At 40.5% G+C, this 23,210-nt stretch overlaps 1 protein-coding gene across 1 annotated transcript in view; it reads left to right on the forward strand.

Moving 5' to 3' along the window:
• Positions 1–628: 628 nt before the first annotated feature.
• CCDC69 (coiled-coil domain containing 69) overlaps positions 629–23,210 on the forward strand; it is a 931,420-nt gene continuing 908,838 nt past the window's right edge. The window contains exon 1 of the mRNA XM_044075644.1: positions 629–712. Within this exon, the coding sequence (XP_043931579.1) occupies positions 665–712 (48 nt within the window). The 5' untranslated portion in view covers positions 629–664. The remainder of the gene's footprint in view (positions 713–23,210) is intronic.

A 23,210-nucleotide genomic window follows, 5' to 3' on the forward strand; every position in this document is an offset into this window, starting at 1 on the left:
ACTGGTAATGACTGGCTCCCAGCCGGAAGTGTAGATGACTCCTCGACACCCTGTCCATCTTAATGTGGTAATATGCATCTTGGAGATCTATTGAGCACATCCAATTGCAGGGGCGGCTCATGCTATAGGACTGCAGAACTGCAGCTCCCCCCACCTAGAAAACAAAAAGAAAACAAACAAAAAAGAAAAGAAAAAAAAAAAACATTTAAAATCGCGAGTCCAGGAACTCCGCGCATGCGCGCACGCACTGGGAACTCAGACAGAACTCCAGACTGCCTTTGTCAGCAGTCTGGATAGAGGAGAAGGCATCTCTGCCCCGCAGATGGCCAGAAGTCTGTGCGGTGATGACTTCACAGAACAGAGGATCTCTGGACTGCTTCATCTGCAGGCTAGACCAATCAGGGGAGAGGTGAGGTACGTTTTGAGCTTTCGCGGGGCTGGATTTGACTGCGCGGGCGACTTGGAGCTGGATTTAGTACATGCTCGCTATTGCAGGGCTGGATTTGATTGGACTGCGCGGGTGACTTGGATATTCAACCTCCATGCACAAGTTCAGTCAACGGCTTCAGGTTTAGTTTAGGCAGAGTTCAAAAAGGATGGTGTACTGTCATGGCACAATTGTAACCACATTTTTGGAAGTAACAACCAGAACCCTGAGCCAGGAATGGGCTGCAGAGGCAGCAAAATGTGTTGTTTTAGGACAAGAAAAAAGGTAAAGTAAGCAATAACTTTACTATTAAGAAAACGACATAGTATGTAAATCAGAAACTGAAACTGCTAAACACCACTTGTTAAAGTACAGTACAGGATGACAGTTGTAATCCTGTACTGTAAAGCCGACTTCACACTTCTAAAGACTAGTGTGGTCTCCTTTAAGGCCCCCGAGCCGGTGGAAAACAGTACTCAAGCCGCTGAATCACTTACAAATGCCTTCTACCAGCACCTGCAGGACTGCATGGATAAGGCAATCCCAAGCAAAACAAAGACTCTTTGTACCAAAGGCAAGCGTCCAGTCTGGTGGACCCCAGCCATAAACAAACTCTACAACAAAAGGAGGAAGCTACTACAAGATAGAGCAAAATCCTTAAAAGGTAAGACACCCTTGATCACTATAAGTAAAAACTAAGAGCTCTCATAAAATCATCCAAAGCAAATTTTGAGAGAAAAATAGCTAAAGACTCAAAAGACAATCATAAGGCCTTCTTTAGCTATGTTAGAAACCTGGGAGGAAACTCCCAGATATGCTCAGAGCTAGTTCAAAATGATGTGAAGATTACTGATCCTACAGACATTGCAAACATACTGGCTGACAGGTTCAGTGCAAACTTCTCCCCTCCCCCAAAGGAGAGATATCTATACCAAGCGATTGCAGCCCCCAAACATCTCCAACACCCAAGTGAGAACTGCTCTCCAAAGCAAAAACACAGCATCCATGGGACCTGATGGTGTCCCCGGCTGTGTGCTCCACAAACTCAACGAGGAATTAAACCCACAGCTAGGACAGCTGTTTAATCATAGTCTTACCTCTGGATACGCACTCCAGGAGTGGCGCACTGCAACTGTGGTCCCACTTCACAAAGGCGGTGCCTCCACCGACCCTGGAAATTACCGCCCATTAGCTTGACAAGCCTTATCTGCAAAGCCATGGAGAGGATCATAATGGACCTCATAAATAAAGACATAGGGAATTTGCAGACTTTGGATCCATCCCAGTTTGGCTTTGTCAAAGGCAGATCATGCCTTCTAAACTTGGTTGACTTTTTCAAACAGTCACCAAAGCCATTGATGAGGAAAGGCAGTCCATACAGCCTACCTCGATCTGGCGAAGGCCTTCGATACAATACCCCACTCGGGTATCATTGAAAAACTCATCAGCTTAAATGTTAACCCATACATCACAAGATGGGTTGCAACCTGGCTGAGTGACAGAACCCACAGGGTCAGAGTTGCTGGTGCCATGTCAGACTCAAAGCCTGTCACAAGTGGTGTACCACAGGGCTCAGTCCTGGGCCCACTCTTGTTTGGCATCTACTTTTCCAAGTACAAGCAAACACAGGAGGGTTATGGCTGACAAAGTTTGCAGATGACTGCAAACTGGGCCATAGTAGAAAACACATCTGACACAGATATCCTTCAGAAGGGTCTCACAGAAACGGATAACTGGTGCCAGAGCCATGGCCTAAAGTTAAATGCCAAAAAATGCATAGTCATACCCTTCGGGAAAAACAAGGTTAACCCTAGCTACCAAATAGGTGGCAATCCACTGAGCACAGAAGAAGTTATCAGGGACCTGGGGACCCAGGTTGATAGTAGTCTGTCATTCGACACCCATGTAGCTAAAGTAGTTAGGAAGACCTTCTACATTGCCCACCTTATCATGAAGGGATTCTCATCTAGATCAAGGGAGGTCATAGTCTCCCTATACTCATCACTCATCAGACCAATGATTGAGTACAATGCCCCATTTGGAATGTATCTGACCCGACACTTGCAGCAGCTGGAGAGGCCACAAAAGTTCCTCACCAAAAGGATAAAGGGTCTCAAACATCTGTCCTATGCTGCCCGACTGAAAGAACTCCAGATCTATTCAGTCGCCACGCTTGCTCAGAGGTGACCTTTGCCTAACATACAAGGCCATGTCAAACCCAGATTTGATGAATATGCTTCACCTCAAAAATCTAGATCCGTCAGAGCCACAAGGGCGGAGACTTAAACCTCGACACGGCTATTAATAGGACGTGCTGGAGGGATAGATTCATCACCCAAAGACTCCCTATGCTGTGGAATAAAATCCCGGTATATGTGAGGCAGAGCACCTCGCTGGCCTTGTTCAAGAGAAATCTTGACCAATGGATGGGAGATCACAGATATACCCCAGGGATTACCTCAGTGTCACTGCTCAACAGAGGCACAGCAAAATAATGGGTATAGTTCCCCATACTAAAGGGGTGGCGTAAGCCACAAAACTATGGGCTAGGCTTGTAAATGCCCTCGGGCAGATAGCCTAGTATGAACCTATGAACCTATAAGAGAAAGTTATTTCCCTTCAGTGAAACAAGAAATCTGAAACACTTACCTATCATAAAGTTTTGAACTGTTTGCAAAAAAAAAAAAAAATGGGGAGTGTGTACAACTCTTAAAAAAGTTATGTGTATGCATGTCTTTATTCTGAGTGAAGCAATATAAAAGGGTAATTCAGCATGATGTGCTCGAACAGTTTATTAAAGTTATTATGCTCACACTCAGATGCCAGTCCTGAATGCTGATTAATTTTATTCATTTAATAATGCTTTTGCTTGAGGCAAACTAAGACTTATCTCTGTTTAAGTTGTTTAAAATACCTATTTCTAGTGCAGCATTACTGTACAGTAAATGTGGATATAAATGACAGTCACAGCAGATGTACAACTGCGTAATTCTTGTTTGAGTCTGTAGTAGAGATAATCAGATGACTGTGTGCATTTTATTACTTATTCTTAAATCAGTTTTTTCTAGGCTGGCACAGGTCAGATGTGAATGACCTTTTGAGTGATTTGAGTTGAGCAACCTTTTGTATCTGTGAAATGGTGCAGAACTGAAACTCTTGCTGAGGTGAATGTTTGTGTTTGTGTCTTATGGCACATGGCCCTATCATTGTTTTTGCTTTGCTCACATGCTGATATTCTTCCAATGGAGATTTATGGACTAGAACAAAAAAACAATGTTTTTAGCATATGATTTGTGACATCATAGATACTACACAACAGAATTATAACAAAGTATATGAGAAGCCCAGATGCAGTCACATTTCAGATCATTAGATGAACTGATGTGTGCTGTCCTTTTGCCTTCTCGTATGCCTTGCTAACATGATAGTCTTGTAGTGTGTGACCTTTTACTAGTAAATCTCCTAGATACTGTACATGTTACTGTCCTGCAATGTTGCTATATATGAATCCCTGTGAGTCTGAACTGTGTAGTTACTGTATTGATAGATTATTCTCTTGTTTGTGTGTGTGTGTGTGTGTGTGTGTGTGTGTGTGTGTGTGTGTGTGTGTGTGTGTGTGTGTGTGTGTGTGTGTGTGTGTGTGTGAAATGCCCCAAGTGCTATATGGTGGTGGGTAGAGAACAGGCTTGAACTCTGTACCTTGGGCCCAGGTGGCAAGAGCCTGAATTCCCTACCCACCACCATTTGTAAAACAACTGCAAATTTTTCCCTCATACTTGTTCTGTTCCTCAAAATCTGTGGTTTCTCTATTTTTGTGTCTTTACAAAATCAGTAGTGCATTGCTGCAGTGGTAGCATTGTTGCCCGACAGCTACAGGTTCTCTGGTTTGATTCTTGGCTGGAGTGTCTTCTGTGTGGAGTCTGCATGTCTTCTCTGTGTTTGTGTGGGTTTCCTCTGGTGTCTCCCATCTTACAAAGACGTGTCTGTCTGGAGTGTTTTTCCCTGGGCCTCTGCTGAAAATTGGCTTTTGTTCTAAGTCAGACTTTCGTGGTTAAAAAATGTTAAATAAAAATGATAAGCATTTGAATTTTAGACTTCATAATCAGAAAGTACATGGTAACACAAAATGTTTTATTCTAGCAAATTACTAAGTTTAGAAGATGGATATTTGAAATTTGTCCCTATTTTTGGGACTGTATTCCCCCATTATTGGCTTCGTCCAGGTTTTTTGTGCTAAGGTTGAGAGCTATGGTGAGAACTGAATATGTTAGGGGGCTGTATTCCCCCATTACTGGCTTTGTCCAGGTGTTTTTTGCTAAGAGGTTGAGAGCTATGGTGAGAACTGAATTCACTGAATATGTTTTGGAGCTGTATTCCGCCATTATTGGCTTTGTTCAGTTGTTTTGTGCTAAGAGGTTGACAGCTATGGTGAGAACTGAATTCACTAAATGGTAGCCATTTAAGTTTCATTCTTCCTTTCTTTCACAAAACAGCTGATTTGGCATAGTGGTATGGTGCTCTGACTGTTTTGCACAGGATCCTGGGTTTAAGAATTGGTAGTGAAATGTATGGTGGTAACACAGCATTTTATTCAAGCAACTTTCCAACATTATGCATGCAATGTTTAAAATGTGTCCCTGGTTTTTGAGCTTTTGCCCCCCCCCCCCCAAATAAATGTTGGCTTTTTCCAGATTTCTTATGCTGCAAAGTTCAGAGATACAGCTGAATGAGTAGATTTTAGAAGGAGCTGAGAGCTGCAGGTGAGCAAAGGTTTAGTGCTGCTTATGATGGTTGGCTTGCATTGTTAATAGCACAACAGGTAGTGTACTTGCTTTTGATGCAGAAGGCTGTGGGTTCTACTCCCACAGTAGATAAATGCATTGCTGATATTGTACTGTGTTGCAAAGGGGGTGGATGCTGCACTCTTTTTTGGTGAAGATACCTAGTAACTATGAACCTGTTATCAGTTTGACATTCATTCCCTATTGCAATATCACTAGCTTATCATTTTTAGTGTAAGATAGGCAACTTATTCCTCAAGGGCAATAGGCACTTTATTTGTGGATGAAACAATGAAATATAAAGTTGTTTGCTAGCAGCAGCCTCTTCATTAGTTACAGATCTCTTTAATGTGGAATTATTTAGATAACTTTTACTTCTTCAGAGATTGTGCATATGTACTGATACTGGTGGACTGTAGAAGTTTGAGTAGACTTTTATGATGGAAATGTTCTGAATTGGGCAGTTTTGTCATTATTAGTGCATGCATTTTGTTTCATTGTTTACTGGAAAATTTTCAAAACAATACATTTAAAATGCCCTCTAAAACTGTACTGTATTGTACAAGGAATATAATTTAATACAATCAGGAAGGTAAAAATTCTAACAGATGCCACACTCTCTAAGGGTCTACTAGCGAACAACAAGATAGCAGTAAGAAAAAACACTGTAGGACCCACCACGCTGGAGAAATCAGTCAAGGTACAAGGCATAAATCCACAAGGCAGTTTATTGAACGATAAAACAGGATGAGTGCTTTCGCATACTATTAACGTACGCTTCTTCAGATCAAAGTTAAAATGAAGGCTTTCCTTTTTATACTAGTGTAAAACCATCTATTATTCAATTAACCAGGTAATTATAAAGTTAATTGTCAAACCTGGCCATTATCTTAAAGGCACATCTCTACTTTCTTACTGCATAATGTGTCTTTCATACAAGACTAAAAATAAATTATAAAATATAAACTGTTATTAACAGCCTATGTATAAAACATCAAGCATGACATGTGAATCAACAATATTACAATATTGCAAGTACTGCTAAAACTCTGAGACAATTAATATACAGATAACTTCCAGCTAAGGAATAAGATTAGATAACTATTGCAAAAAATATAAACTGCATAACTAATGTGAAGTATACTGACCTAACTCTTTAGTACACCTGTATTTGATCAAATCAAAACCTCTATTATACTAGCAGAATATTATCATATATATAAATAAATATATAGACATATATAGATAAATAAATATATAAATATCTAAGACATTCTGGTGGTCTAAAATATGTGCATGTACATATAATAACACTGATATATACAAATATTTATATTTATTCATTTATACTGAAACCAACATATATATACACAAACATACTAGCAAAGATGAAATATATAAGGAACCTTGATTCAAAATATAAAAAGTAAAAAGTTGTATGATTCCAACTGAATAAATGGATAAACGAAACAAAGAAGTGTGTATAAATGTATATTTAGGAATATTATCTGGTCTATAGAGATACTAAACTTCAATCCTGGATAAAAACAGCTTCAAAACTGTTTGTAGATGTATAAAAGTGTATATATGTTTGCTTGTATATACCTACTGAATTACCACTAGGACATGCATATTTAGTCCCTATTTTTCAGAATGGGTTTGAGCGAAACATATGCATTTAAACCTGGAGGCATATGTGCTCTAAATCTAAAGATCCATTCCAATTCTATTTTTTCTAGATGATTAACATGATCCCCTCCTCTATCACTTTTCTTAACAATCTGAAGAACTCTAAAGCAGAATGTGTGATCAGGAAATGCCATGATGTGCTTGGCTAAAGCATTTTGTTCCTTTTTCTGGCGGATATCATAAATATGGTTGTATAGTCTCTTTTTAAAGGGTCTCTTGGTCAGCCCTACATAGAAGGCTGTACAATGCTCACAAGTTGCGAGATATATCAAGTTCTGTGTCACGCAATTGGCATAGAATCTAGGCCTAAAGGTCAAGTTCAATGTGGGGTATATAAAATCCTGTTCTTTACTTATGTACCTGCAGGTGTTGCAATGCATACAGGGATATGTCCCCCTCCTATTAACCTTAACAGTAGCAGTTGCTTCACTAGACTTAAAATTGTCACAAAGCAATCTCTTTAAATTCTTATGATTGCGGTAGGCTATACTAGGTTTATTGCCTACTAAACAAAGAGTATCTTGATCAACCGCTAGAACCTTCCAATTACTACTTATGATGTTCTTTATTGCTGCATAATCATTAGTATAAGTAATCTAAGTCTAATCTTATCTTTAGCTGGGGGGCCTGGATGAAAACCACATGGTTTCTGCCTGTCTTTAAATTCTACCTCATATACAGGCCCAAACAGGTCTTTCTTAATCTCCTCTATCATTTTACTATCATAACCCCTCTCCTCAAACAACTTTACCATGAGGTCTACTTGAGCTGATCTAGTCACTTCTTCTTTACACATTCTGCTTACTCTTATGAGTTGGCTCCTGACTATGCCCGGAAAGACATGCCTAGGATGCATGCTGTCGTAGCTCAGGAGCGTATTCTTCCAGCAGGGTTTGCAATAAAGTGAGGGAATCAATTTTCCTGCCTGGATGCTCAGACTAACATCTAAAAAATTAATAGTTGTACGAGAGGCTTCCATGGTAAAACTCAAAAAACTACTGGAACTCTCTAGGTAATCCAAAAAACTACCAAATTCTTCACTAGATCCTTTCCACACGATCAGTATATCGTCCACAAACCTTTTGTAGACGACTACCTGTTTAAACTGATCATGGGGGAACAAATGTTCCTTCTCCCAACTGTAGACCACAAGATTAGCGTACGTGTTGGCACACGAAGTGCCCATAGCTACCCCCCACTTTTGTTGATATATCTGGTTACCAAAAGAAAACACATTGTACGATAGGACCAGGTCAAGTAACTGGCAGACTAAAATCTGTCTGTCATTACTGTATTCTATTTCATGTACCAAGAGCTCTCTAATGGCCTGTATTCCCTCATCATTAGGGATTGAGGTAAACAGATTTTTCACGTCCAAGGTGATTAGCAAGTACTCATCATTAACTAGATTAACATCTAGTTGTTCAAGAGACTCAAGAAGATGGTAGGTGTCTTTCAAAATATGTGGTACTTTATCTACCAAGGGACGAAGGCCCTCTCTATATAAACTGAAATATTATCAGTGGCCCATCCTGCCCCAGATACAATAGGTCTCATCGGTGGAGGATCCTGATCCTTGTGTATCTTAGGTAACCCTTTAATGGAGGGGATGCGTACAAAATCTTTATGAAAAAACGTGTAGAGCTCTTGTGTGATCTGTTTGCACATAAGCATGTCAAAAATAGTTTCTTCTATGATCTCATGTATTTCATCTATCTTATTCTTGGTTATGGATTCATATGTTTTGACATCTTGAAGCATATTACTCATATAGGTGATATAGTCCTCAGTGTCAAAGAGTACTATCCCACATCCTTTATCAGCTGGCCTGATGGTTAAGGCCCTGTTGTTAAGTAAAAGGTGTAGGGATTCATTCTCTTCTTTAGTCATATTAAAATACTTGCATCTCTTTTTGTGATTATCATAAAAATATTCATAAAGATCATCTTCACACAACTGAATAAAGCAGTCTATATGCGCAGGCAAAGGTGGACAATATATGCTCTTCTTTCTACATTGCTCATACATTCCTTTGTCTCTAGAAGAAACGCTATCTTTATTTTTAAAAAGTAATTTCAATGCTAGGTTTCTGCCAAATATTCTAATGTCAGTCAACAACTCATACAAATTGCTTCCTTGAGATGGCACAAAACTGAGTCCCTTGTTTAATAAACTAATGGCTGAGTCTGTTAAAGTCATAGTGGACAAATTAAAACATAAATTTATTACTGTTTTCTGCGTCGTCGCTGCTGCGGGCTGTCTTCCGTGAATTTCCTCTTCTTCCTGTCGCAGGAGTTGTATCGACCTCTCTGCTGGTTGTTGGTCCTTACTGGTAAAGGAAAAAAAGAAGAAGAATGTGGAGCTTCTTGGTTGGGCTGTAAAATTTTGGGTATAGCCCCTGTATGTGGGTGAATCATGCGCTTCTTATTGGCCTCCTGATTAGGTAAAGGTGTTTGCACAGGAGTCCCAGTGGTTTGGATCGGTGGTTCATTGGGTGGAGTCACGAAGGCTCCATCAGAACTGCTGCTGAATACCTCGCCCTCAGCTGTGCGTACTAGTGGAGTGCTGTGCTCCAAGTTCGTGAGCGTACGCTCTGCTGATGCTGAATGGTGACGTAGTCGACCTTCTCCGTCGCTCACATTGGGATGTCTGGGCCAGACAAAGATGTTACCCAATTGGAAGTTTTTGTAGTCTCTGAGTAACTTCCTATGCTTAGTCAATTGTAGTCTGTTCCCATAGGACTGCACTTGCGCATACAAATGGTCTAACTTGTTCAGGCAAAGTTCAGTGTTGAAGCGTTCTCTCGCTTCACTGTTTAATTGCTTAATTTTTAATAACAGCTGCTGTTCAACGGGTGTAAAATAATCTATGATCAGTCTAATATATTTATAGCTCAATTCCAAATTCATTTCCTGCCATTGCTGCAATAAGTCTAAGTGGCTGTCCCCGTAGGTGGGCATACAAAGCACCCTCATACCCTTGGGGACAATCTTGAAGTGGAGGCAAGCCTCCATATGTTTACGCTGCCATACTAATCTTTGATATTTAAATAGATCGTTTTCTAATTCCTTCAGCAAGGTATAAAACCCTTCAATATTGTTGGTAGTATCTCTTCCACTCACCGTTTCTAAATTCTGTAAATCCAGGGTCAATAAAGGATTGATAGTTAGTCTGGTGATAGAGTTCCATGTGTCACCAGGTATCCTCGGCTCCGGATTAAACGGCAATTCTATCGATGGAAGCTCCATAATGTGGGAGAGTGCAGCAAACAAAGAGAGGCAAAAATTCTAACAGATGCCACACTCTCTAAGGGTCTACTAGCGAACAACAAGATAGCAGTAAGAAAAAACACTGTAGGACCCACCACGCTGGAGTAATCAGTCAAGGTACAAGGCATAAATCCACAAGGCAGTTTATTGAACGATAAAACAGGATGAGCGCTTTCGCGTACTATTAACGTACGCTTCTTCAGATCAAAGTTAAAATGAAGGCTTTCCTTTTTATACTAGTGCAAAACCATCTATTATTCAATTAACCAGGTAATTATAAAGTTAATTGTCAAACCTGGCCATTATCTTAAAGGCACATCTCTACTTTCTTACTGCATAATGTGTCTTTCATACAAGACTAAAAATAAATTATAAAATATAAACTGTTATTAACAGCCTATGTATAAAACATCAAGCATGACATGTGAATCAACAATATTACAATATTGCAAGTACTGCTAAAACTCTGAGACAATTAATATACAGATAACTTCCAGCTAAGGAATAAGATTAGATAACTATTGCAAAAAATATAAACTGCATAACTAATGTGAAGTATACTGACCTAACTCTTTAGTACACCTGTATTAGATCAAATCAAAACCTCTATTATACTAGCAGAATATTATCATATATATAAATAAATATATAGACATATATAGATAAATAAATATATAAATATCTAAGACATTCTGGTGGTCTAAAATATGTGCATGTACATATAATAACACTGATATATACAAATATTTATATTTATTCATTTATACTGAAACCAACATATATATACAAACATACTAGCAAAGATGAAATATATAAGGAACCTTGATTCAAAATATAAAAAGTAAAAAGTTGTATGATTCCAACTGAATAAATGGATAAACGAAACAAAGAAGTGTGTATAAATGTATATTTAGGAATATTATCTGGTATATGGAGATACTAAACATCAATCCTGGATAAACAGCTTCAAAACTGTTTGTAGCTGTATAAAAGTGTATATTAAAAAGAGACTATACAACCATATTTATGATATCCGCCAGAAAAAGGAACAAAATGCTTTAGCCAAGCACATCATGGCATTTTCTGATCACACATTCTGCTTTAGAGTTCTTCAGATTGTTAAGAAAAGTGATAGAGGAGGGGATCATGTTAATCATCTAGAAAAAATAGAATTGGAATGGATCTTTAGATTTAGAGCACATATGCCTCCAGGTTTAAATGCATATGTTTCGCTCAAACCCATTCTGAAAAATAGGGACTAAATATGCATGTCCTAGTGGTAATTCAGTAGGTATATACAAACAAACATATATACACTTTTATACATCTACAAACAGTTTTAAAGCTGTTTATCCAGGATTGATGTTTAGTATCTCTATATACCAGATAATATTCCTAAATATACATTTATACACACTTCTTTGTTTCGTTTATCCATTTATTCAGTTGGAATCATACAACTTTTTACTTTTTATATTTTGAATCAAGGTTCCTTATATATTTCATCTTTGCTAGTATGTTTGTATATATATATATATATATATATATATATATGTATATATGTTGGTTTCAGTATAAATGAATAAATATAAATATTTGTATATATCAGTGTTATTATGTGTACATGCACATATTGTAGACCACCAGAATGTCTTAGATATTTATATATTTATTTATCTATATATGTCTATATATTTATTTATATATATGATAATATTCTGCTAGTATAATAGAGGTTTTGATTTGATCTAATACAGGTGTACTAAAGAGTTAGGTCAGTATACTTCACATTAGTTATGCAGTTTATATTTTTTGCAATAGTTATCTAATCTTATTCCTTAGCTGGAAGTTATCTGTATATTAATTGTCTCAGAGTTTTAGCAGTACTTGCAATATTGTAATATTGTTGATTCACATGTCATGCTTGATGTTTTATACATAGGCTGTTAATAACAGTTTATATTTTATAATTTATTTTTAGTCTTGTATGAAAGACACATTATGCAGTAAGAAAGTAGAGATGTGCCTTTAAGATAATGGCCAGGTTTGACAATTAACTTTATAATTACCTGGTTAATTGAATAATAGATGGTTTTGCACTAGTATAAAAAGGAAAGCCTTCATTTGAACTTTGATCTGAAGAAGCGTACGTTAATAGTACGCGAAAGCGCTCATCCTGTTTTATCGTTCAATAAACTGCCTTGTGGATTTATGCCTTGTACCTTGACTGATTTCTCCAGCGTGGTGGGTCCTACAGTGTTTTATCTTACTACAATCAGGAAGGTGTATGAAAGAGCATGTGTATGTTTCTTGTGCAAGGGGCCTGTGATTTGAAAACAGCCCAAACCCAAAGTTAATCTTTATCTGCCACTGGCAAAATATATTTTCTTTGATTGTGGGTTTCAATGAATGCGAGTTTCAAGGGCAGAGAAGTTTTAATGTGAAGTCTGTTTTCATTGAGAGACTGCATTGATTTGTTTAGCAGATATCTATTAGTGTTTGTGCTGTAAAATGCAAAATAAAACTTTCAAATGAAGACCAAATCATCGCAGAAGTAAAGCAGTATGCACATTAGTGTTTATGGTAAATGGGGTAAAATAGCCAAGTAATGGTTCATTGGAATGGCTGCAGGGGGGGGGGAGGCTCCATTCAATCATGATTTTGTGAGGGGGGAAGGGCAAACTCAATGACAACCCCGGCTGAACTATACCTCTCAACTGTCCAGATTTTTGCAGAATGAATAGATTTTTGCTTCTTATTTTTGGTTTGTTCCTCAAAATATGTGGGTTTCTGGCAAATCATTTAGGAATGAAGTCACTAAATAATGACAGACACTGAGTTTCAGACTTCATAACCTTCAGAAAAATGCATGCTAAAGCAAGACCTGTTATTCTATCAACTGTCTCAGTTTATACAAGAGCAATTTTTAGTACTGTTTATATGTTCCCCAATATATTTGGCCTTGTCCAGATTTCCTGCATTAACAGGTTGAGAGGTACATGCAAATAAATTGCTTTATAGAATTAGGCATATCCAAACCTCTTAACTGTTCCCAAGTTTGGCTCAAAATGTTGCTCTTCCCCTAATAATCCCTCTGCAAAATGGCAATTTTGGAAGAAAACATGGAGGGTTTGCAATTAATAAATAACTAATAATCAGAGTTATAGATTATTTTTATTTCAGAAATGCATGTAGATTTTTATTTTGTCAGCTGCTCAAGTTAGCAGTACTAATATTAAAAAGTGTCCCTTCTTTGACAGGTTCCCAGCTGTATTGTGTGGCTATTTTATATTTTTGCATCACATTTTTGGTCCATTTTTCATAAAATTGTGTTTTTTGGCAAATTAGTGGCAAATCATTAAAGACTGAATTTAGAAAATAATGACAGACATTTCAGTTTCAGATTTCATACCCTTCAGAAAATTCATACTAATGCATGACCTACTATTCTATTATCTTTCTAAGTTTATAAGAGCAATATTTAAAAATTGTCCTTATTTTTGGGCCTTTGTCCCACTTCTATGTATGGCTTTGTCCAGATTTCTTGCTCTGAGACTGACAGGTATGACAAATGTGTCAGGGCCATCACAGTCATCCAGAGACATTTCAAATTGTAACATACTTGTTGCACCCCACTCCCCCATGTAGTGACTCTGGATGTGTCCAAACAAGGCAAGGAGCAGTTACGCAGTGTAAATGTGCAGAGTATCCCCCCATCCAAGGTAGACACAAGTACTACAGTGGCTTTTCATCTGTCCTTGATTTTGCAGAATGTTCTGTATTTTGTCATATTTTTATACTGTTGATTTATGCTTGTTATTATTCAGAAAGTGCCTGTTGCTCTGTGTTTAAGTAGTAATGCTTTAATGACCATCAGGTAAGCTTGTCTGAGATTGTAAGATGCAAGTAAGTTTTAATAAGCATACTGTTAAAGAACTGCCAACATTGAAAGCCTTTCTGTTGTTGCCATGCAGAGAATACTTACATAACTAGATAACGTATAAGCCTTGGGTATTGAAATGCATATGACAGTATTTGTAATAAAGGACAGGATTACATTATTTTAAGAAGTTCATTACATTTGTTGGAGACTTGCAGTCATCTTTGCAGGCTTTACCTGCAAACTAAACAGAATGCCAATCTATCGTACGTGGTCCATAACCTGTGCAGTAATCCTTTAAGCCATGTATGTTGAGCTTGTTTCTTGTTTGCTTTTCATTTTTTACTTTGATCATGTTTTCTCCATGAAACAACAAGTAGATAGTTGTTGTCAGGCAGAAGGTCTTTTTTGGATAAGAAACATTTTTACAAGTGGGGGGTATCACACAGATTGCTACTTCCAGCATGTTGCTTGGTACTTTAATAAAGCCGAATATAAATTATAATTAGAACTGCAGTGCAAGGAGAAGTGGTTTGAGTTGAGTGCTGCTTCTTTTTCTTATACTTGATTTTGACTGGCATTCCAGTAATGTATTTAAAAAGTAATTTATTTTTTTCATGCCTCACAACCTTTTTGTCTCCATCCAGATATTAAGTAAGCTGTCATGCAGCCAATGCATTGAAATATTTTTTTTTTCTTCTACACTTCATATTGTCTTGATTGGACTCTCATAATGATGATTTTGCACCCAGGGCAGCGTATTTAATTAAAGTTACAGTTTTTGTGGTTTTGAGCATAGCTTCTCTCCTTTCTAGTTGACCACACCCATTCCCATTGATGCCACCCATTCAGCTGTCTCCTGCAGCCCCCCTTTGATTTGAAGTCACCAGCTGCCACTGTCCAATTGTCTTTCCCTAATAACGGGAGTATAGACTGCAGTGTCACCATCCGGAACTTGTCCTTCTTTACTGAATTGTTCAATCTACTGAGATCCAGAATAGGCCTCCAGTCTCCTGTACGTTTTTGGCACTAAAAAGAATCTGGAGTAAGTTCCGGATCCTGTTTGGTCTGCTGGGACGGGTTAGATGACTCTTTTTGACAGCAACTTCTTGACCTTCACAGTTGCCTGATCCCTGTGACTAGGTGGAACATCTGGGATCTTCTTGGGAACAACAGGTGGAAGAGAAAAGGGTATGACATAACCTCTGGTAATAATTCTTTGTACCCACTTGTCAGGCTTCTGGGTACAAAGAAATGCGACCCCCGACTGGTCCCAGAAAAGCACATTCGGGCCCCACATCAGGAGCGCTGGTAAGGCTGGCCCCGAAAGGAATCGCGACCACCCTGGTTTTGTGGACTGCCCCTGCCTCTAGGGCGACGTTTACCATTTCCTCCTCCTCCTCTGCCTCTGAAGGAGGAGTCACCCTATGCATCCTGGAAAAAACTCTGGGACTTCATGAACCACATTTTACCACCCCTCGGACCCTTATGGTATGGTCTAGAGGGGGCAGTAAAACGAACTCCCACAGCAGAAAGTGTTTTTCCTTCTTGCTCGCACCAGCAGAGAGTGTCCTTTATCTTGGATCCAAACAAGGGGGCATTGGTAAAGGTAGACTTGAACGGTTACACAAACGCATCTAGGAATGACGCTTCAAGGAAATTCCTGAATCTGCTGCTCTACTCGCTCCATCGGTTGCATACGAAATAAGCCGCATGGAAGAGTTGACGATAGAGTTCAAGGTGGACAACTGGGCATAGAGTTCAAGGTGGACAACTGGGTAGAAACCTTGTCAGGGACTCCCTCAGTACATGTACCTTGTAGAGAATCTCCTAACTCTTTAAGGAGATCTCTCTGAAGTCTCATGTAGCGAGTAAGGTAGTTCAGAGATCTGAGGGTAAATGTCACTGAACTAAAGATACGCTTCCCGTATCTATCCATCGTTTGAGACTCCTTATTCAGTGGATGAACAGAAGAAGTCTCAGCTAGCTCCTTCTTAGTGGCTGGCATGGCATCTATGGGAACACCTTTAGACAAAAAATCTTTCTCAGGAGGGGCAGAAAGAAACTTACTCAGTCTCCTGGGGACTGGCTCCACAGCATCAGGAGTATCCCACACCTTTTGACTAACTAGCTCCATCAGTTTGTTGAAAGGTGGAGATACCCAAGAGGCTGAAGGTTGAGACCCGAAAGCCTTCAGGTACACCGACTCCTCATCAAAAGGGGTGACAGTGGGCCAGCCGCACCTCTGCTTAAGAATTTCCAGGATGTCTACGAAGGAGACATCATCAGAGGATGACCTGGGGGACCCTTCTGACTCCTCGAGGTCAGTGTCAGAGGTCAGAGACTCATTCTGGGAGTCTACATACTTCCTCTTATATGTTCCCTTCCGTGGGGGCTCATCAGGATGACATTCCGGGGAGGTCTCGGAAGAGTGGGGGCCACCAGCCGGTGGCTCCTGAGGCTGAGGGTCTTTGCTGTCCATGGAGGGGGTAGGAGCTGAGACAGAAGTAGGTGCTTTGGTGGAAGAGTGCCGGTACCTCTGGTAGGAGCTGACAATCAGGACAGCATACTCATCATCTTGAATGCCGATCTCTCCTGCACCGAAGACCTCCCCAGCTCCGAAGAGACAGAGGATGCCATCGGTTCCAGAGCTATCGGCTCCGAGATAGACATAGGGTCCGAACTCACCCTAGCTGACGCACCGAGAGGAAGACTCATAACCGAAGAAGTTTGGTTCCAAGCATCCCTGTAGGGGCCGAATGGGGAGTTTTGGCCCCTAGACACTACGGATGGCGCCGAGACTGTCAGAGCAGAACTCGGCTCCGAAACAGCCACAGGGGGAGTTGGTGCCGAAAGTTCCACCAGTGGTACCAAACACTCTGTCTCCGAAAGACCACCATTGCTCAGAGGAGGAATGATCGCAGAGGGTTGAACTGACTCAAGTGACTCTAGAACCGACTGGGTTGGAGCCAACAGCAATTTAGGCAAAGCAGATGACTTCAACAGTCTCAACACTACCCACTATACATCTTCTTCCGATAAACTCCTGGAAGACATGGATGATTAGGAGAGCAGGATCTCTGAGGTATTGGAGATTTCAATATCAAGGAGGCTGGTAGAGGATCTATAGACCGGCTCCAAGAAAAAGTCTCAGTGGTCGTCTCCGAAATACTTGGAACCGACCCTGTAATCAAAATACTGCTCTCAGTCAGCACCGAGGTGTGCAGAGCCAATGAGACAGTGGACTTGTCTAATTTTGATATCTTAAGAGGTGGCTCTGAGACACCAGCCGGTGCTGAGGAGGGTCTCTTAGAGGATTTAGACTTTTCCCTTAGTGGATTTTGAAGATGCGGAAGAGCAAGACAGATCTTCCTCAAAGGAAGGTTTAAGAAGACCTTTTAGGATGAGCTCGTTTTTCCTCTCCTGCAACACCCTAGGACTGAAAGCATGGCAAAATAAACAGGTCTCCTGTAAATGGATGGCCCCCAAACAGTAAACGCAGTTACAGTGACCATCCGTTATGGACATTTTTTGAGAGCACTTAATACACTTAAAGCCAGATGGCTTATGATCCTTACTCTCTTTAGACATTCTTGCAGAAAGGACACACGCAGACAAAGAAAAAGGAGGAGGAGGACTAGGTTCTCTAATTTAAATGGGCCAAGCCCTGCAGGAAGGAGAAAGATACCAAAAGGACTAGGTCCTCTAACTTAAACGGGCCTAGCCTGAGCAGGAAAGGAAACGAAGAAACTTGGTCTTCTAACTGAAACAGACGTAGAAATTTACAGAGTATAGAATTTCACATACTCCAGCAGAAATATCAACAAAACAAGCGTGAATCTGCAAAAAACTCAAACGTATGCCAATAACTAACAGAACGTAGTTCTGTTAACAATGATAGCAAATCCAACTATGCTAACCAATTAACAAGCGGGAAACCGCCAAAAACACTAGACTATCCTATTAACTCACACAGTCTAACAGTGCGCAAAAGGCACCTACAACTACTAATTCTATGTATACAAAAACCAGCACACAGGATGCCAGTACTAAGCCAAAAGTAGAGTTGTGTACACTTACCATAAATGTAGATGTTCGAGTGTATTCACTGTTGCAGTCATTACATTTGGGTAATCTACAGGCAGGTTGCCCTAAGTCGGCCTGAATTCCAAAGTCTTGGGTCCTGCATCGGTTGCTGTCTTCTCTTCCATGACATCAGGTCGTCAGGGGTATAAAACATATAGCCAATGCCATTTTCTTTAGTTTTTCTTGGCCCCGATGTCAGGTGCACCCAAAAAGATAGCAATATTATATATATATATATATATATATATATATATATATATATATATATATATATACATGCATCAATATAAACTTTACCTTAATCTACAAGCAAATACACCACATAGGTTGTAGAAGACAGAGAAGGAAAGATAAACTGTAGAATGACAGGTGGATGGCGGGAGAGTAACCTGGAATGCAACAGTGAATACACTCGAACATCTACATTTATAGTAAGTGTACACAACTGTACTATGTTCTTCGTGTTTCTCTGTTGCAGTCATTACATTTGGGTAGAATCCCAAAGCTATGGTTGGAGGGCTGGAGCTAAACAGCAATAGGAGCAGCTATAAGGCTCTGCAGCACTGCAGTGGCAAAGCCTGCCCTGGGCTTAGAGTAGAGAGGCAAATGGTAATGCTTTGTAAAGGTGTGAACTGAACTCCAAGTAGCAGCCTCTAGAATGTCTTTGATTGCTACTCTTCTGAGAAAGGCTGCCGAAGTAGCTGCAGCTCTGGTGGAATGGGACCTAATACCTTTGGGCACAGGTTTACCATGGTGTAAGTAGCAGAAACAGATGCAGTGACTTATCCATGTTGAAATTGTCTGCTTTGAGATAGCCTTTCCTTCTGATCCTGCAGTATATGACACTAGTAATTGCTCAGTTTTCCTTAGAACTTTTGTTCTGCTCATGTAGAATCTTAGCTGTCTGTGTACGTCCAAGGAATGCAGAATTCTCTCCCCTTTGTTCTGCGGATTTGGATAAAAAGTTGGCAGATGAATTGTTTGGTTAAGAGCCACACTGGAAACCACCTTAGGCATAAAAGTAGGATTTGTCCTCAGGGACACCCTGTCTGGGTAAAATATGATAAAAGGCTCTACAGCCATGAGGGCCTGTAGTTCTGAAATTCTTCTTGCTGAAGTAATTGCTAGTAGCAGAGCTGTCTTCCATGATAAGAACTTTATATCAGCGGTAGCGGCTGGTTCAAATGGAAGCAGGGTGAGCTTTTCCAAAACATAATTGAGGTCCCATGCAGGTAATGGTGATCTTCTAGGAGGCCTTAGGGTTTTGGCTCCTATAAGATGCTGTTTTAGTAAAGGATGAGAAAAGATTGGTGGCTCTGTATTGTAATGAGCCGAAATGGCAGAGGCATGGATTTTGATTGATGAGAAAGATAAGCCTTTGTCTAGCATCTCAGTTAAGTATTGTAATACCTGAGGAATATGTGGTTCTGCTGTATCAGTTCCTTGTGCTTGATTTCAAGCACAGAATCTCTTCCATTTGTCAGCATAGGATTTTCTAGTGCTAGGCCTTCTGGCTTCCAAAATGACATCCATCACAGCTTTACTGAGAGGTGTTGTTCATATGATTACATGATTAGCCATGCTGCCAGGTTCAGAGTCCGTAGTTGATTGTGCAGGATCTGATTGTTTTGCTGGGACAGTAATTTTGGTCTTTGAGGCAAGGTCCAAGCTGGGTATTGAGACAAGTTCCTTAGGATTGGGTACCAGTATTGGCGGGGCCAGTCCGGGGCAATTAATATCATCTTTGGCTTCTCTTGTCTGACTTTTAGGAGGAGCTTGGGTAGAAGAGGCATAGGAGGAAAGGCGTAAACTGACAGGTTTTTCCAACTGAAGGATAGGGCGCCCACTTTCCATGCTTGTCTGTGATAAGTCCTTGTGCAGAATCTTTTCAATTGATGATTTTGAGGAGAGGCAAATAGATCTATGTCTGGGCTCCCCCATTTCTCTGTTATCATGTTGAATACTTGTGGATTTAGTTTCCACTCATGAGGATCCATAAGGATTCTGCTTAAAACATCTGCCAGAGTGTTCTGTTTTCCTGGCAGGAATTGAGCTTGAAGATTTATTTGGTAGGTCAAAGCTGTGTCCCACAGTGCAATGGCTAATCTGCAAAGGGGGTATGAGTGTGTGCCCCCTTGCTTGTTTATATACCACATGACTGTGGTGTTGTCCATCTTTATCAATAGTTGTCCTGGATGAAGTAGGTCCTTGAAGGCTGTTAGGGCATTTTTAACAGCTAGCATCTCTTTCTGGTTGATATGTAGATGCATTTGATTTGGTGCCCATATGCCCTGAATGCATCTTCCTACGATGTGGGCCCCCCCAGGCATAATCTGATGCGTCTGTTGTTAAGGTTTGGCTGGCAGGGGGTAGAGTGAAGGGCCGTCCCATGTTTTGGTGACAGGTCTTTGCCCACCATAGAAACTCCTGTTGCAGGCAGGGGATGAGAGGAATAATTGTTTTCAGACTGTGTGAATGTTGACTCCATAAACTTTTTAGGTACCACTGAAGTTTCCTCATATGCAGTCTTGCATATGGAATTAGTAGGATGCAGGATGCCATGAAACCCAGAGCCTGCAGAATTTGTCTTGCAGAAGACTGGGTTTTTGTTGCCATCAGTTTGAAGTAAGTAGTCAGTTGCCTTTGTTTGTCTGGCGTGAGGTAAGCCATCTGGGCAGTTGTATGCAAGCTTGCACCCAGGAATGTTATCTTTTGAGAGGGTACCAGTTGTGATTTCTTTTCGTTTTGTGTACCCTAGGCATGCTAGAAGTCTTTTCACAAATGCCAGGTTTCGTAGAAGAGTGTCCTTGTTCTCTGCTTGAATGAGACAGTCGTCCAAGTAAGGATATATCTGAATACTTCTTTGTCTGCAAAACGCAATTACTGGTGCCAGGCACTTTGTAAAGACCTTGGGTGCAGCAGATAAGCCAAAGGGAAGTGCAGAGAATTGGTAATGCATTAAGCCAGCCTTGAATCTGAGGTATCTTCTGCACGACTGTCTTATTGGGACATGCTGGTATGCCTCAAGTCTAAAATCACCAGCCAAGCATTCTTGCCCAGCATGGGCAGAAGCTGTTGCAAAGTGAGCATTTTGAATTTTGGAATGTCCAGGTATGTGTTCAAAATTGATAAATCCAGTATTGGCTGCCAGGCCTTGTCCTTTCTGGATACCAAGAAAAGTCTTGAGTAAATACCTTGTCCTTTTTCCTGTTCTGGTACTGTCTGAATGGCCCCCATATCCATGAGGGTCATAGCCTGTTTCTGTGCCTCTGCCCATTGTTTTTTTGGCAGGTCTGGCCAACAATTTGCCATTGGCAGAGTGTGGAAATGGAATCTATATCCCTGTGATACGATGTTCAGTACCCACTTGTCCTGGGTTATTAACTGCCAATTTTGAGCAAAATGTGCTAATTTCCCCCTATGGGTGCTGCCAAAAGATAAGTGCTTGGTGTAGGCAGAGGGAAGTCATTGGGATTGCTTTCTGTAGGTTTGCGCTTTATCTCCTCCAGATTTGGAAGTGGATGCGCCCCATTGCTTTGACGTGTACGAGTCTTGAGCCTGGAACCCTTAGGGCATCTGGATTTGCCCCTTTGAGCTCTATCTGACACAGGAAAGGACCAATTTTTTGTAGGCCAGTGTCTACTGAATCTAGGTGGCTGCACTTGTAAGAAATCTTTAACAGTTTGCATAGACTTAGCTTTGTCTTCTATTTTCTTTAAAACCTCTTCTGCCTTAATAACAAACAGAGAATCATGCTGTAAAGGTGCATTGAGCAATTTAGCTTTAACATGATCAGGCAAATTTTGTTCCTTTAACCAGGCATGCCTCTTAATCACAAATCCAGTAACTGTGGCCCTGCAGGAGGCCTCTAAAGAATCAAAACCACATTGCAAAGTATGCTTTCCAACTTGTTCAGCTGCATGCAATAATTCCTGCAATTCCTTATTTTCTGCACATTCTGAAATCAACATCATTTTCTGTTTCAGCAATCCCATAACATGTTGTTGGTACTTAAGCATATGAAATTGACAGTTTAAGGCCCTGATTGCCAAGGCTGCAGATGTATAAACCTTTTTTCCCCATCTGTCCAGCGCCCTTGAATCTCTTTCGGAGGGGGTAGGGTTTTTTTGCTGTTGAGGCCTTAACTCCCTTTGGACCCTGTGAAATAGTTTCAGGATCAGCAGCAGGGTTTCTAAATAAAAATTTATGAGACTCAGGGACCCTGTAATACCTGTTAGGCTTACTGGGAGCCGGAGGCAAAAAGTCAGGGGTCAAGCTTGACTCCGAGAAAACATCATCCACAATGTCTAACACAGGGGGAATGGCTAAAGGCGTGTGCTGAGGGAGAAGGAGGAAATCCCTGAGCTTCTTTTTTGATTCTGTGAAGTCTTGACTCTCCCAGTGAAAATGCTCCCTCAAAGTATGCAAGGTTTCTCCAAATGAATAATCCTCAGCAGGAGATGCAGATAGAATAAACTCCTCAGCATCAGAATCCTCATAGGGAGGTATAGATAATTCCTGATCAAAAGAGGAATCAGGAGAAATAGAAACCTGATCTGAAGATTCATAGTCAGTGTCTTGCCTAGGCCTCTTATCTGGAGGGGGATGGGTACCCCTGATCAAGGTAATAAGGTCTTCAGCCATTTTAATTATCTGTTTTTTAGGCATAGAGGCCTGTGCATGTGGCTCAGGCATCAGTTTTTTAGTTTTAGAAGGTGTCTTTGCCTTTGGTTTTGCAGCTTTCGTCGGTTTGATGTTGAGGTCTGAATACACCTTCAGAAGCCGGTGCCTGCTCAGTGGCTCTGGACCCATCCGAGGGAGATACATCCGTCGGTCCAATACCTTGAGTATCTTGCGGCATGCCCGACTCCACATGGGTGTCGGTAGAGGCCTGCGACTCGAAAGTAGTGGGTATCAGGGGCTGCGAAAGCGCCTCACTGAGTACCGGTGAACCAACAACTGGCTTAGGAGAAGCTTCATCGTCGGTTTTGGATCTCGATTGCCTTTCTCTGTCCTTTTCTTTGCATTTTTTTATGTACTCTGGTAGTCAGATTGCTATCTGACAACATCTCTGGGTA

The sequence above is a fragment of the Protopterus annectens genome, chromosome 6.part1 (genome assembly GCF_019279795.1).
Source record: "Protopterus annectens isolate FY-2018-M chromosome 6.part1, PAN1.0, whole genome shotgun sequence".
NCBI lineage: Eukaryota > Metazoa > Chordata > Ceratodontiformes > Protopteridae > Protopterus > Protopterus annectens.